The sequence below is a fragment of the Malus domestica genome, chromosome 11 (assembly GCF_042453785.1).
Source record: "Malus domestica chromosome 11, GDT2T_hap1".
Taxonomy (NCBI): Eukaryota; Viridiplantae; Streptophyta; class Magnoliopsida; order Rosales; family Rosaceae; genus Malus; species Malus domestica.
The window spans coordinates 28,233,152-28,245,776 of NC_091671.1; the positions used below are offsets into that span (position 1 = coordinate 28,233,152).

Genomic DNA, 12,625 nt, shown 5'->3' on the forward strand with positions numbered 1-12,625 from the left:
TTCTTCTACTAATACCATATCATATCTAAAATCTTCAAACTCATCTAAGGCAAACATTTGGATCCCTCCAAATTTTAGAATACTTTTGTATGAATGAGTCCACCTGTGTGGAGAGATAGGGGATAGTCTAAAGGATTCTTCATTAATCATGGCTATGTGCCTAGCTTTCTCCTTATGCATATGTACGTACCAATCTGGAGGGCTACTAATAAAACTTATGCAAATTTCTTTCCACTTTTCTAGATAATCTTCTGCTACTTTGATAAGTTTTCCAGGAAATGATTCTAGTTGGGAAATATGGTTAATGTATATTTTATCAAGATAGCCAAACTGTAATAGTAAGGCCGGGGTAACTTCTACCAAATTATGCTTTTTCTGATGCTCATAACTAAAATGCCATGGTCTAAAATATCTCATGTTAATCTGGCCACAACTATGCTAACCTCTGGTTTACAAATACAATTCTCTGTACTATCACACATACATGGTGAATACATCTTTGTAACAATATCGATTCCTGGTTTTGGATCAAAGATAGACTGATACAAAACATATTGTAATTGTAATTGTAATTCTTTCATGGACTGTGATGCTCTGCTCAAGATTTCATTTTGCATATCTGGTGGCATTATCCTTAATTTTGATTTTGAAATTTCTTCTAATAGGATATAATCTATTATCAAGTCTAAAGATATATTCCTAAGAAATCTTTCATATTTTTCTTGTTTTTCATTGTCACTCAGATGCTGATGCTACTCATTATTTTTATGCTGCTCCATTTCAATGACTTCATCTAATAGCTCAATCTTAATCTCTTTTATGGGCTCACTAGCCTCTTGTTCTATTGATTTAATAATATATTTTCCTTTATTCTTATGCTGATCAGTTTCCAAACATATTTTTAATTCTCTTTTCAAAGTGTCATTTGCCTTCTGTTGCATTATAAGAGATTGGAGTTCTTGGTTCATTTTGGTAAACTTACCGAGAAAACTAAAAGAAGAAAAGAAAATGAAAATATATATATATATATATATATATAATTAAGGAAAAGAAAGGAAAGAACAAAACCTGGGCTTGAGGAAAAAAAAAAAATCATGGCGTGACATTAGATTCCCTTCTTGATAAATGGGATGCAGCTGGCATCCTATTTGACAAATGCCGTGCAGCTGTCATGCAGATGTTTTAAAAAAAATTGTCAGTCATGAAGGCCACGTAAAAGCATGCACCATTAATTGAAGACATTGGATTCCTGCAAATCTTGAGTACCGAGCCGAACGGCTCATCTCTTTTCACCTAGTCTAGAGCCAAACGACTCCATTTCAGAGTCATTTCAAAACCCCCTCTTGGCAGATAAAGGAAACGTTCAGATTTTGCACACGTGTCGTACATCCGGGGGATGAGTGCCTTAGGATTCCAACTGAAAAACGCCATTATGTTCCATTTGTCTCATAAACCATTTCTCTCTAAATTGAAAAGACCTCTGTTTCTCTCACAGTTTTCTCTCATTTCCCCATTTCATCTCCGCTCTCTCTCCTTCATTACTCCCAAAAACGCAAAAACATTCTCTATCTTGAGACAAACCAAATAGACTCTCTCGGATCTCTTCCCTCGCAGCCCTTTCATTTCTCAAATCTTCTCTGCCTGCAACTGAACAACGTACCTCCCCGCAATGTTGACTAGCCCATCCGTGGTAGAAATTGGAAAAACTGACAGCCAAAGGTAAAATGATCCTCCAATCTTTTGTTTTCATTTCTCAGATTCATTTATTTGAGGAAAATTTACAAAATCTAACACATGCATGTGGTGTTATCTGTGTGAGGACCCCCAATAATTTCAAATCCGAGACAACAACACAAGAACAACACCCTGAGTCGCCATCTCTTCTCAACCAAATCATGTGTCTCCCAAGCCTCAAGCCATCACAAATTCGAGTTCTAAGCATGCAGATCGAGACCATTTCGCACATGCAACGGTAATCATCTCCCACTTTGTTCAATATACATGTCTCTCAGCTTACAAAAAATCTCTCAAAGCTATCTTGTTGGGATGAGTCTACGTAGAAGCTTACAGTGATGTTCTTCTGTAGTAGGTACCCGAGATTTAGAAAGATACTGAAGAGACTAACTCAAAAAAAAAAAAATTCCCAAAGTCACGGATCTGCAAATTTTGAGGTAAAACCCGTAACCCTTTGGATTGATTGACGATGATCTGATATTTGAATAATAAAACTACTACTGGGACTGAAAAATGACACCCAAATCCAGTGTACAACCGAGAGAAAACAAGCTTAAGCTGCCGGTCTAATGGTCCCAGAAGGCAAAATAAACGGTAAATGTCTCGGCCGCTGCAAATCATGAAGGTAAAGATCTCGTTCTTCTGCAGTCGCTAAACTCAACATTTACATGTTCAACGACAGTTCCTTATAATGCCATATTTAACCTGTATGTACTCATATTTTTGCTCTTTATGTAGGGGTATACAGATCAATGATAGAGCCGAGGGAAAAGAAGTAAACGCACAAGCTCATCGAACAAAAACAGCCAAGGCCTCAAGACCCAGATCGATGCATCTGGGAGGTAAAATTCGAATCCCTGCAAGTTGAATTGTTGTAGATCTAGTAATAATTGCTGTACTCAGTTCTGTGGTGTATGGATCTGTGATTTAACTGTGTTTCCCCATGCATTGCAAAACTGAGCTGCAGAAATTTAACTGCTCAAAATTATGTCTATGTGCTGGATCTGCAACAATCACCCCCAAACTTGCATCTGTGAATGACTTTTATGTTGACTGCTTTAAATTTCCAGCATAGGACGCGCTTTATTTTTCACTTATTTTTCACGTTCGCAACCTGCAATTAACCAATATGCGTTAAAAAAAATTAAAATAAAATCAAATAAACTGGGTAAATAAAATCAACCTGCAATTTTCCATTTTTGAATTTTTCGTTTTTTTTATTGAAGAGAAAATCAAACGAAAATTAAAATTAGGAAAGAGTTTAGAAACATTGGGTTGCCTCCCAATAAGCGCTTTATTTTAAGTCTGTAGCTAGACGTTGCGGAAGTCCGGTGGCTAGATCACTGGTTCCTTCAGAGTTGATGACTTGCCTACACCAAATTTCTCTATGCATGGTTTTAGTTGATGTTTGGTCACCTTCAATGAGAAATCTGTGCCCTTAGCCTTAATGTCCACATTACCATTCTGAAAAACTTTAGTAACTAGAAAAGGGCCTTTCCATCGAGACTCTTGTTTTCCTGGAAATGACTTGAAATCTGAACTTAATAACCACACTTTTTTACCAGGCTGTATTTTCTTAAAATTTGGGTTGCTTGGCAAATTTTCATGTTTTTTCATAGTGTTAATTGGCTGGTCTTCATGTAGCACCCTTTGCTGCTGTGGTTTAAGACTTGTACAATCACGAGTTAAATTCGGGGGCTTTATGGACAGATGGTCAGTTGATGATCTGTTCATAAACTTGGCACTTGGTAAACCATCCAATGCATCAACACGCATGCATTCTTGCTTGTCACCTGAATGTATGCTTGCTTCAAACAACTTGAAAACAACAGTTTGATCTTCAACCTGGAATGTTAATGTTCCAGCTTCAACGTCAATAAGAGTCCGGGTTGTTGCCAGAAATGGGCGGCCCAAAATAATGGGCGTTGTCAAATCCTCATCCATGTCCAACACCATAAAATCAGCCGGTAAATATAAATTGTCAACCTTCACAATAACATCTTCAATGACTCCTCTAAGGTAGGTAATTGAACGGTCAGCCAATTGAATAATACTGGAGGTTGGCTTCAGCTCACCTTCACCTAAACGTTTGAAAACAGAATATGGCATTAAGTTTACACTAACACCTAAATCAATTAAAGCACTACTAAAATCACAATTTCCAATGGTGCAAGAGACAGTAAAACTCCCTGGATCTTTTTTCTTTGGAGGCAATTTATGCAATAAAACCGCACTGCACTGTTATGTTAGAATCACTTTTTCAGAATCCACAAGATTCTTTTTCTTTGTACAAACGTCCTTAAAAAACTTGGCATAAGATGGAATGTTCTTGATTGCATCAATTAATGGAAGATTAATTTGAACTTTAGCCAAAGTTTTCATGAAATCTGTCAACTGTTGATTTTTAGCTCTAGGCTTCAACCTTTCTGGATAAGGCATAGGAGGCTCATAAACATGTTCTGTAGTTTTTGTGGTAGCTTTTGCAGTATTTTCGGATCTGTCTTGGGACTGCCCAGAATCTGCAGAATTTTCAGAATCTGCAAAAATTGCAGATTTAGTTTAGGGTTGTTCTGCTGCCCACGAATTTCCAGCAGATTTTTCATGTTTGTTGTCATAACTTTTGCCAGACCGTAAAGTATGTACATCATTGCATTCTTCTCGTCCTCTTGGATTAGGTACTGTTTGACTAGCAAATATACCCGGTGCCCTTTCTGAAACTTGCAAAGCAATCTGCCCAATTTGTTTTTCCATATTTTTCATTGATGCATGCAGATTTTGGATTTCTTGACTGGTAGTATTTGCTAATTTTTCAATTGCAACTTCCCAAGCAGCCTTAGGTGCAGCATGTTGCTGTACCTGCTGTTGAAATTGAGGCCTAGAGTGTTGATCTTTGTCCCACTTTAAATTAGGATGATCTTTCCAACCTGGGTTGTAGAAATTTGAATACGGGTCATATCTGGGACGTTGAAAATTATTAAATGAATTAACCTGCTCCGCCATAAACTCCGGATAAGCATCTTTATGCGGACAGCTCAAAAAATCATGATTTGTCAAGCTGCAAATGCTGCAGGCAGCTTGTAAAGGCTGCTGTACAGCAACCTGTGAACCTGGTATTCTTTGTAATAACATGTCGAATTTTGCATCAAGTCTTTTCTCCATTTTTTCAATTTGTACTGTAACATATGGAGAACCGTTAGACATCTCAAAAATAGACCTAGATTGTGGCTGCTCAACTGCCCACTGTTGTGTATCTGCTGCCATTTTTTCAAATAACAAACAAGCCTCTTGTGCATTTTTATCCTTGCACGAACCTCCGCAAGATGCGTTGACAAGAGTTTTTGTAGTCATATTCAACCCTCTGAAAAATATATGCATTTGATCAGTAGTGTTAATACCCGAATGTGGACATTTTCTAATCAACTCTTTAAACCGCTCCCACGCCTCGTGAAACTCTTCATTTGGTTTTTGGGCAAACGATAAAATTTGAGTTCTCATATCAAGAGTCTTAGAAGCTGGATAATACTTGTTTAAAAAATTTTCACTGAGTTGGGCCCAAGTGCTAATGCTTCCAGATGGGAGTGTGAGGAGCCATCTCCTTGCTTGATCTTTCAGAGTGTAAGGAAATAAATAGAGCTTAATAGATTCGGCTGAAAATCCCCTCACCAAAATATTTTTGCACCCCATTAAAAATTCTGCAATGTGCATGTTAGGATCATCAGATGATAACCCATGAAACGTAGGCAGAATGTTCAACATGTGCTGCTTTATTTCAAATGCAGACCCTTCCTCCACTGCCGGATAAGTAATGCAACTTGGTATATTTGTGGTATGGGCTGTCAGTGAATCACCCAGGGGCAGACTAGCTTCTGGAATTACAAATGCCATTTTTTTCTTTGCTGTGCAGGTCTTCAGAATTTAAAGACTGTAGAAAAGTTCCCTGCAGAGGAGGAACCCGCTGCAAATTTTGCTCTCTGCGTCTCCTCCTTAGATTCTGCTCAAGTTCTGGATCAAGTGGAATCAATTTCTGCACTGCTGAACGGGTGCTGACCATGCACAGATTTATGAAATCTGTACTGCTGTACTATTGTAATCTGTAAAAATAAAATAAAAACGAAAATTAAATTATTATTTTTTATATGTATGAACAGCAATAACTAATTGAAAATCTGATTAGTAGGGATTATTTTAAATAATCCCCGACAACGGCGCCATTTTCTTGATAGGATTTTTACTACTCATGTGAACGGGCTTAAATCTCCTATTTTACTTGCAAGAATCACAAGGTTATTGTAGTATAAACAGATTTCGCAAGGTCGTCTCCACAAGGATTATTAAATAATTCAAAACTAATCAGATTCCATTAAATTATTGTAAAGTAGAAGTTTAGGTGATTGATTTTATAACCTAATTAAAAAAAACGAAATTAATGAATTAAAATAAACAATCTGCAATATTAGAGCTAGAGAGAATAAAACAGTTTTGGGAGAATAAAATTAAGAAAGCACTAGGGTTCCACCATCACCTAGCAATCCTATGAATTTTTACCAATTACTTATAATCTACACATGCCACTTTGAAGGTTAGATTTTTCTAATTCATATTCTACTTGGAACCTCCAACATAGAACGTATATCTAACATGCAACCCGTCCGGACGTTTGGATCAAATCTAAACATGAAAGACTCATTATGCTTTATGAAAATCCTTTGAAAAACCATGCAATCCTTAAGACGTGATATTCATCCTAAGAGAAATTACAATTATTAATCACAAGAAGCTAGCGTCAATTTCAGGGAACCTTCCGACCAAAATTGCATCAAATTACTTTTCTAAAGATCCTAATGGTGATCAGGCATTACGACAATTAGATAGTTTTTATCCCGTTGATTAACAATTCAAAGTACGCATGCAATCGATCATAAGCAATTAAATAAAAATCACATATTTATGCTAAGGCTTAAGGCTTCGCCCTAGCAAAAGAAATTAGTTCCGCATATTCATAATTGAAATCATAGAAAATATATTCAAGAAAAGAATTGAAAGCACCTTCAAGTAAAAAGTCTTCAAAACCCTAACAATTTGAAAGCACCTTCAAGTAAAAAGTCTTCAAAACCCTAACAATTCTCTGTCTCCAAAATTGCATAAAGGAAAGTGTCCCTAAAACTGTAGACGGCTAAGCAATATATTTGCCAAGCCACCACACCAACCCTAGGAAACTAAAATTAATCAAAAAAACCTCCCACAAACTTAGGAAACATAACCCTAAATTAAATGATAAAATTAGTCTAAAATCTGAACAGCCACGTTTTGACCCATAAGCTGCTCCAAAACTGGCCCAATATAGCTGGATTTAATTTTTGGAATATTCTGAACACTTTTCCAGAAGGCCACGAACCCATCTGAGGTCATCTTGGGCTCCAAAAACGCAATTTAAGCCCAAAAACGTCATTTTCCAGCACTGTGCACTGCTTCTTTATTTCATCGTCAGAAAATAACCGCTTGGTGGAAAAATCCCAATTTTTGATATGATCAAGCTAAGTGACTCACGAACGTCCTCCAACTGGAATTACTCCAAAATTCGTCCATTTGGTCCTGTTTTTCTCCAGAGGAAATCGAAAGTCCTATATTGAAAATACAATTCAAAGTATCAAAATTCTTCCAAAATATTAACCAAAGTATACTAAGATTAGGGTAAAATATATAATATAAAATCTACTCATCAGCTCCCTCCTGTTTGCTTTTTTTTTTTTTTTTTGACTGATGTAAAATGTACATTTATGTAAATTTATTAATAATGAATAAATAAAAGCATTCTGATCGAATAAAACCGACAAAAAATATATTAATAATAAAAAAAATATAAACCACTTTTTGAATCATTTCTTTCCCTTTCAAGTTGGTTTCCCCTACATTCACTGCATTTTCCATATTCAACCTATGTTTCAAATCCTTCATCTTTGATGACAACATGTTTGACATGGGAAGAATTTGTATGGGCACACCAAAACTGTCACGATTACTAGAATTCGAACTAATAGATTTCCTCGTTGGATCACTTGAATCCTCCGAGCCAATAACTTCCTGAGCTTCCTGGGTAAGTTCTAGTGTTCAGTTTTTATTTTTTATTTTTTATTTTTTTTATTTTTTATTTTTATGCTTTCAGTGGTGCTTACACTTATTTCTTAACAAATGATGGCTAATCATTTTTTTTTTTTTTTGTTTATTATCTCTTTTGGATGGTGCCTGATGCACCCAGATCCCACCCTATATTTTTTTCTTCTTTTCAGAATGGTGTTGATCCACCACCCCAAAACACTTTATATTATATATATATATATATATATATATATTTTATTTTTTTTCTTTTATTTCTGTCGTGCACTATTCATTATATAGACATTTTTTTTAGGGTAGTGGCTGTCACCATCATTTTTTTTAATTTTTTTTAATTTTTATTTTTTCGCTTTTGGTGCCGGGTGCACCATGTCTCCTCTTTTCCTTTTTTTTTTATATTATAATTAAAATTTTTTTTTTTCATGCACACATACATACATATACATATATATATATATATATATATATATATATATATATGGTGCGGGATAGGAGCTTGGAGGAGGAAGAAGGAGGAGCACGGAGGAGGGAGAAGGAAGAAGTGCTGGTGGATTTTATCAATTCTATCAATTCAGACTATTCAGTCTCCGCTGTTTATCTCTTTCTCTTTATTCTGTATATTTATATGTGAAAATTTACACTTTTTGAGTTCTTTGCAATTGTGTTAATATTTCTCTCTTCCATCACTTGTCCAGATCGTTGGGTGGTCATTTGAGATCCTCATTGACACTTCTTCAGACTTTTGGTGACACACCTCGACCCGAATAACACAAGTTACGAGGCTGCGATGTGCTGGCGGACACTAAATTGACCATATGACCCCATTCGGAGATGATGTCACAAGCCAACATAATGATGAAGCCATATCAAGATACTTATGATGTGTAATAATTTGAACCAAAGATGTTCGTTAAATAATAAATCCCAAGCTGCTACAAGAAAAGTACTTATTATCCTCCCAACTTGGAGACACAAGTTATTCCCGGTTTAACCTCGTTATTATCATATCATGTTTGAGCAGCTAGAAGTTTCACATAACAGTAAATACAACAAAGTGCAATGTTATGCATAATCAAAAGTACGATCATGCAAATATTATTACAACTAAGATAAAACTGCAGTAAAGGAGCCATCACCCAAAGTCCAGAGGATGAAAGCTTCACTGCCAAGCCTACTTGTCCCCACCAATGTTCTCCTTAATCTCATTACATCCTAAAGGGGTCGATAAAACAAAATGTGAGTAGACTAGTTTTATCACAGTTATAAAATCATCGTTAAACATAATAACCCCTGTTTTAAAAACATATATAGCTAAAAACTATATAATATAATACTACCATAATAGTAAAATCTCATTCGTCAATATCATAAAAAAACAATCAAGTCAAGTCTAGAAATCATACATTTCGTCAATCAATCATGCTAGCATCCACTAACATAACAGTATAGTAAGCAGGAAATATACTAGCATCAACTAGCTAATCTCAATATCAGTAATAATCATTAACCTTAGCGTCTACCAGGACAAATATCACCTACAAATAAATCTACGACCAAAGATAGCTATACAACATATCACATGATAACCATGTGGTGAAAATAGATCACGGATGATCTAAAGATATAATCATATGATCACAAGTCTCGTGAGAGACTAACATATTAATATGCATCCACATATTAAGCATGCATATATATATATATATATATAACGTAAAACCGTTTTAGTTTTTTGAAGGGGTCAACTCACAAGTAAGCAGAGTGTCCCTTGCAAATACGCTCCTTGCCTGAATCCTTTTGATCCTCTAACAGTCTTGTGATAATCAACATAAGCTAACATAAGCCTAAAACATCAATTTAATGGAACATTGTGGAAGAAGATCAACAGACAGAAATTAACAAGAGGTGTGTGAGAAGTAATTTGGGGTGTGTGGAACTCAACAAAGTTATACTGGCAGCCACAGTGATCATCACTAAATAGTGAGGCTACATAAAATTATCGCAGTAGGGCCAAACCACATCAAGTCATTGTTGACATACGTTACCACATAACTCATCGCTCAAAGTGGAAGACCAAATCTTCCATCACGACAGCACGACCACGGCACTCTCAAGGCGAGTAAAACACAACTGCACTACTGCGAGAAATGAACCACTGGTCAGCTCATCTCAACAAAGACAAGGACATTCATGCCAAGGCCCCTTGCAACTTCACCGCTCTAATGAGATTCTGGTTTCCACTGATCAGCTCGTGTTAGTGAAGGACAAGGACACGCAAGCCATGACCCCCTGCAACTTCACCGCTCTAGTAAGATTTTGGTTTCCATGCATCAAGCACCCTACGATCTAGTCGCATAAGGCAGGAGACGCCAAATCCGAATCTAACAACGAAGAGGAGTTGCCAAATCTGAGTGCATAAGTCGGTGCAGCAACAAAATCAGTCGAGGTAGCAGGCTAGGTTTTTTCTTTTTGAAAGGGGGGAGAGAGATGGCTCGGAAAGAGAGATTTATTTTATTTTATTTTATTATTTTTTGACAAAATGATTATGACTTCCAAACAAACAAAATAGTCGGTGTTACAAATCTAGTACGTACTACATTTAAAATACGATTATGACTTCCAAACAAACAGTCCTTTCCCTGAAAATGATACAAGTTCCCCTACAAAATGGTGCAAGCACTCATTGGTGGTGACTCATTGATGTAGAATTCCAACTGGTGAGGGTGGTGACAGAAAGTTTTTCTCTTGTATCATATGCATGCACGATTTTGTTTTCTTCTTAAGGTTCACTTTACTTCTACACTCAGCAAGTCTGCATAGCCAAGCTTCTTCCTCAATGACTTGGCCAACCCTGCTGCATCAACTCCGTCTCCAGTAATCACCAGTTGATCTCTATTGGCCCCCTTAAAGGCCACTGATGTTACACCTGCAACATTATATATAATTGAAAAACATATTATCATACAAAATTTAACAAATTTGATTAATTAGCGTGCAATAGTTTTCTTTCGTTTTGTACTTTGTCGATCAAATTAACATGAACACATATACTTTAAAGAGTACCAAACACACCGTCTTCTGCCTAGTTCCATGGCCTTGGACCGACATTTTGCACATCTTAACTGCGCCTCAATGGTTATGGTTTGCTGTAGTAGATCATGCAGCCAACCAAACAAACATGTCAGAATCAAGTTACGAATATCAACCATATGAACTAAAGATGTAAACTTTCAAGGGATTTAGATCATTAAACCTTTCAAACGAAAATGGAGAAAGGGTTAATTTTTTCCGAGAAAATAATACTAGTTATGAAGTAAAAACAAAATTGTTTGTTTCGGGAGTAGTGTATATACGTACCTTCATATTCTCCACTAGTATTAGTACTGAACAAAACCAATATTTTGGGTTTTCCGAGAAGATCAAATCGTATGGATGGATGTTCTTATTCTGTAAGAAAACGAGTGGAGAAAACTGATCAGTGTAGGTTTTTTATAGAGTTCACCATTCTTTCATCTGATGAATGCACATTGACGAACAAATCGATCCAAGTCTTGTGGCTTGAACATACACTGGTGACCTTTCAGACTATGCCACGCGTTTTTGCTTACTCATTTTCTGTAATTTGATAAAGCGACTTCGAAAGTCAATTGAAACAGGGGTGTGATATCCACACACCTCTTTTTACTTCTCTCACACCTTTTTTATTTTCGGCCGTCGGATCGGATAAATTGAAAAAGATCAACGAACAGAAATTAATAAGGGATATGTGAGAAGTAAAAAATGGTGTGTGGATAGCACATCCCTTGAAACAAGTCAATTAGGAACTTAGCAATATAAGTAACAAGTCAACACAGCTATTGTACAAAGAATAAAAGGTAAAATACTAGGAAAAACCATCACATGTTAGGAAATTAGTATAATCAATGTGTTGCAATGCGGTTTAATACCTAGTGGAAAGAGTGTTGAATTTCTACCCATGAGTTCCTAATTTAAATCTCCTCATTTTTCTAAATTATTATAATAATTTTAAACTTTCCCACTCTCTTTAATCATAATAATTATTTTTGTGAAAAAAAGTGTATAAACAAATGTGTACTAGCCCAAATATTTTTGCCGCTCAATGCGGTGGCTTGGGTGGTCGATGAGAACCCATGTCATTAATGAATGGAATTTGTGACGCAAGGTGCTGCAGGAAAGTTTGAGTTTTAATAGGTGATAATTGGACAGGTGCAAATTTTATTTTATCATTTATTTTAGATTTTTATTACAAATGATCTATGAATTGAGCTAAGTTTTCATTTTAGTTCGCTAATTTCTAAATAAATTATTTGTCCGAGAAGTTGGTTGGCGCAACTCAATTGGGTCATTCTGATACGATTCTGTTTATTATATTAACGTGGCACAAATGTAGGGTCTATGAATCAAATAGTAGTATTTGTTGACCCTAAAAATTACAAAGCCTACACAGCGCATATGCGAACTAACTATGAGCTAATTATGTATTTCTTATGAATGCGGGTGTGCCAACTAGCGATCGAGTTCGGCCGGGCTAGTGGAATAGATATGGTGTTGGTGGTGTCGAATGCGTTGCTGACTTCTGCACTCAAGCAATTACGGCCAGGGAATGAACACATGGTTTGGTAGACTCGACAATATTCGTTAGAATACAAGTGCACCGAATCGGTATCAAGCTATAGGGACACATGTATTCAAAGGAGATGAGCGTTTTGATGGTGAACATAGTTCGGCCATTAGAATGTCAAACTGCAAAAGGCAC

General features: G+C 36.2%; 1 protein-coding gene, 3 long non-coding RNA genes and 1 other non-coding gene across 5 annotated transcripts; 2 read left to right on the forward strand and 3 right to left on the reverse strand.

Moving 5' to 3' along the window:
• The first annotated feature begins 1,516 nt into the window (after positions 1–1,516).
• Positions 1,517–2,574, forward strand: LOC103448332 (uncharacterized). Its single transcript, XR_003766455.2, has 4 exons — positions 1,517–1,972; positions 2,090–2,171; positions 2,265–2,359; positions 2,473–2,574. It is a non-coding gene; the product is annotated as an uncharacterized lncRNA (long non-coding RNA).
• A 495-nt stretch (positions 2,575–3,069) lies between these two features.
• Positions 3,070–5,619, reverse strand: LOC139189513 (uncharacterized). Its single transcript, XM_070808476.1, has 3 exons — positions 4,434–5,619; positions 4,026–4,253; positions 3,070–3,815 (listed from the first exon to the last, which is right to left on the reverse strand). The coding sequence occupies exons 1-3, from the start codon at positions 5,617–5,619 to the stop codon at positions 3,070–3,072; spliced, it is 2,160 nt and encodes a 719-aa protein (XP_070664577.1).
• Positions 5,128–5,232, forward strand: LOC114819879 (small nucleolar RNA R71). Its single transcript, XR_003767177.1, has one exon. It is a non-coding gene; the product is annotated as a small nucleolar RNA R71 (small nucleolar RNA).
• A 3,104-nt stretch (positions 5,620–8,723) lies between the features above and the next one.
• LOC139189623 (uncharacterized) lies at positions 8,724–10,329 on the reverse strand. The gene is made up of 2 exons (XR_011573438.1): positions 9,599–10,329; positions 8,724–9,060 (listed from the first exon to the last, which is right to left on the reverse strand). It is a non-coding gene; the product is annotated as an uncharacterized lncRNA (long non-coding RNA).
• Positions 10,330–10,353: 24 nt separating this feature from the next.
• Positions 10,354–11,311, reverse strand: LOC139189624 (uncharacterized). Its single transcript, XR_011573439.1, has 3 exons — positions 11,206–11,311; positions 10,921–10,994; positions 10,354–10,774 (listed from the first exon to the last, which is right to left on the reverse strand). It is a non-coding gene; the product is annotated as an uncharacterized lncRNA (long non-coding RNA).
• Positions 11,312–12,625: the final 1,314 nt, after the last annotated feature.

Bases quoted from the DNA above. Each gene is read 5' to 3' on its own strand.
- LOC139189513 (XM_070808476.1), bottom strand. From the start codon at position 5,619: ATGGCATTTGTAATTCCAGAAGCTAGTCTGCCCCTGGGTGATTCACTG. The intron at 4,254-4,433 runs GTATATTTGCTA...AAAATTCTGCAG, and splicing joins AGTTTCAGAAAGGGCACCGG to ATTCTGGGCAGTCCCAAGAC. The intron at 3,816-4,025 runs GTACAAAGAAAA...TCAAACGTTTAG, and splicing joins CAAGTTTTTTAAGGACGTTT to GTGAAGGTGAGCTGAAGCCA.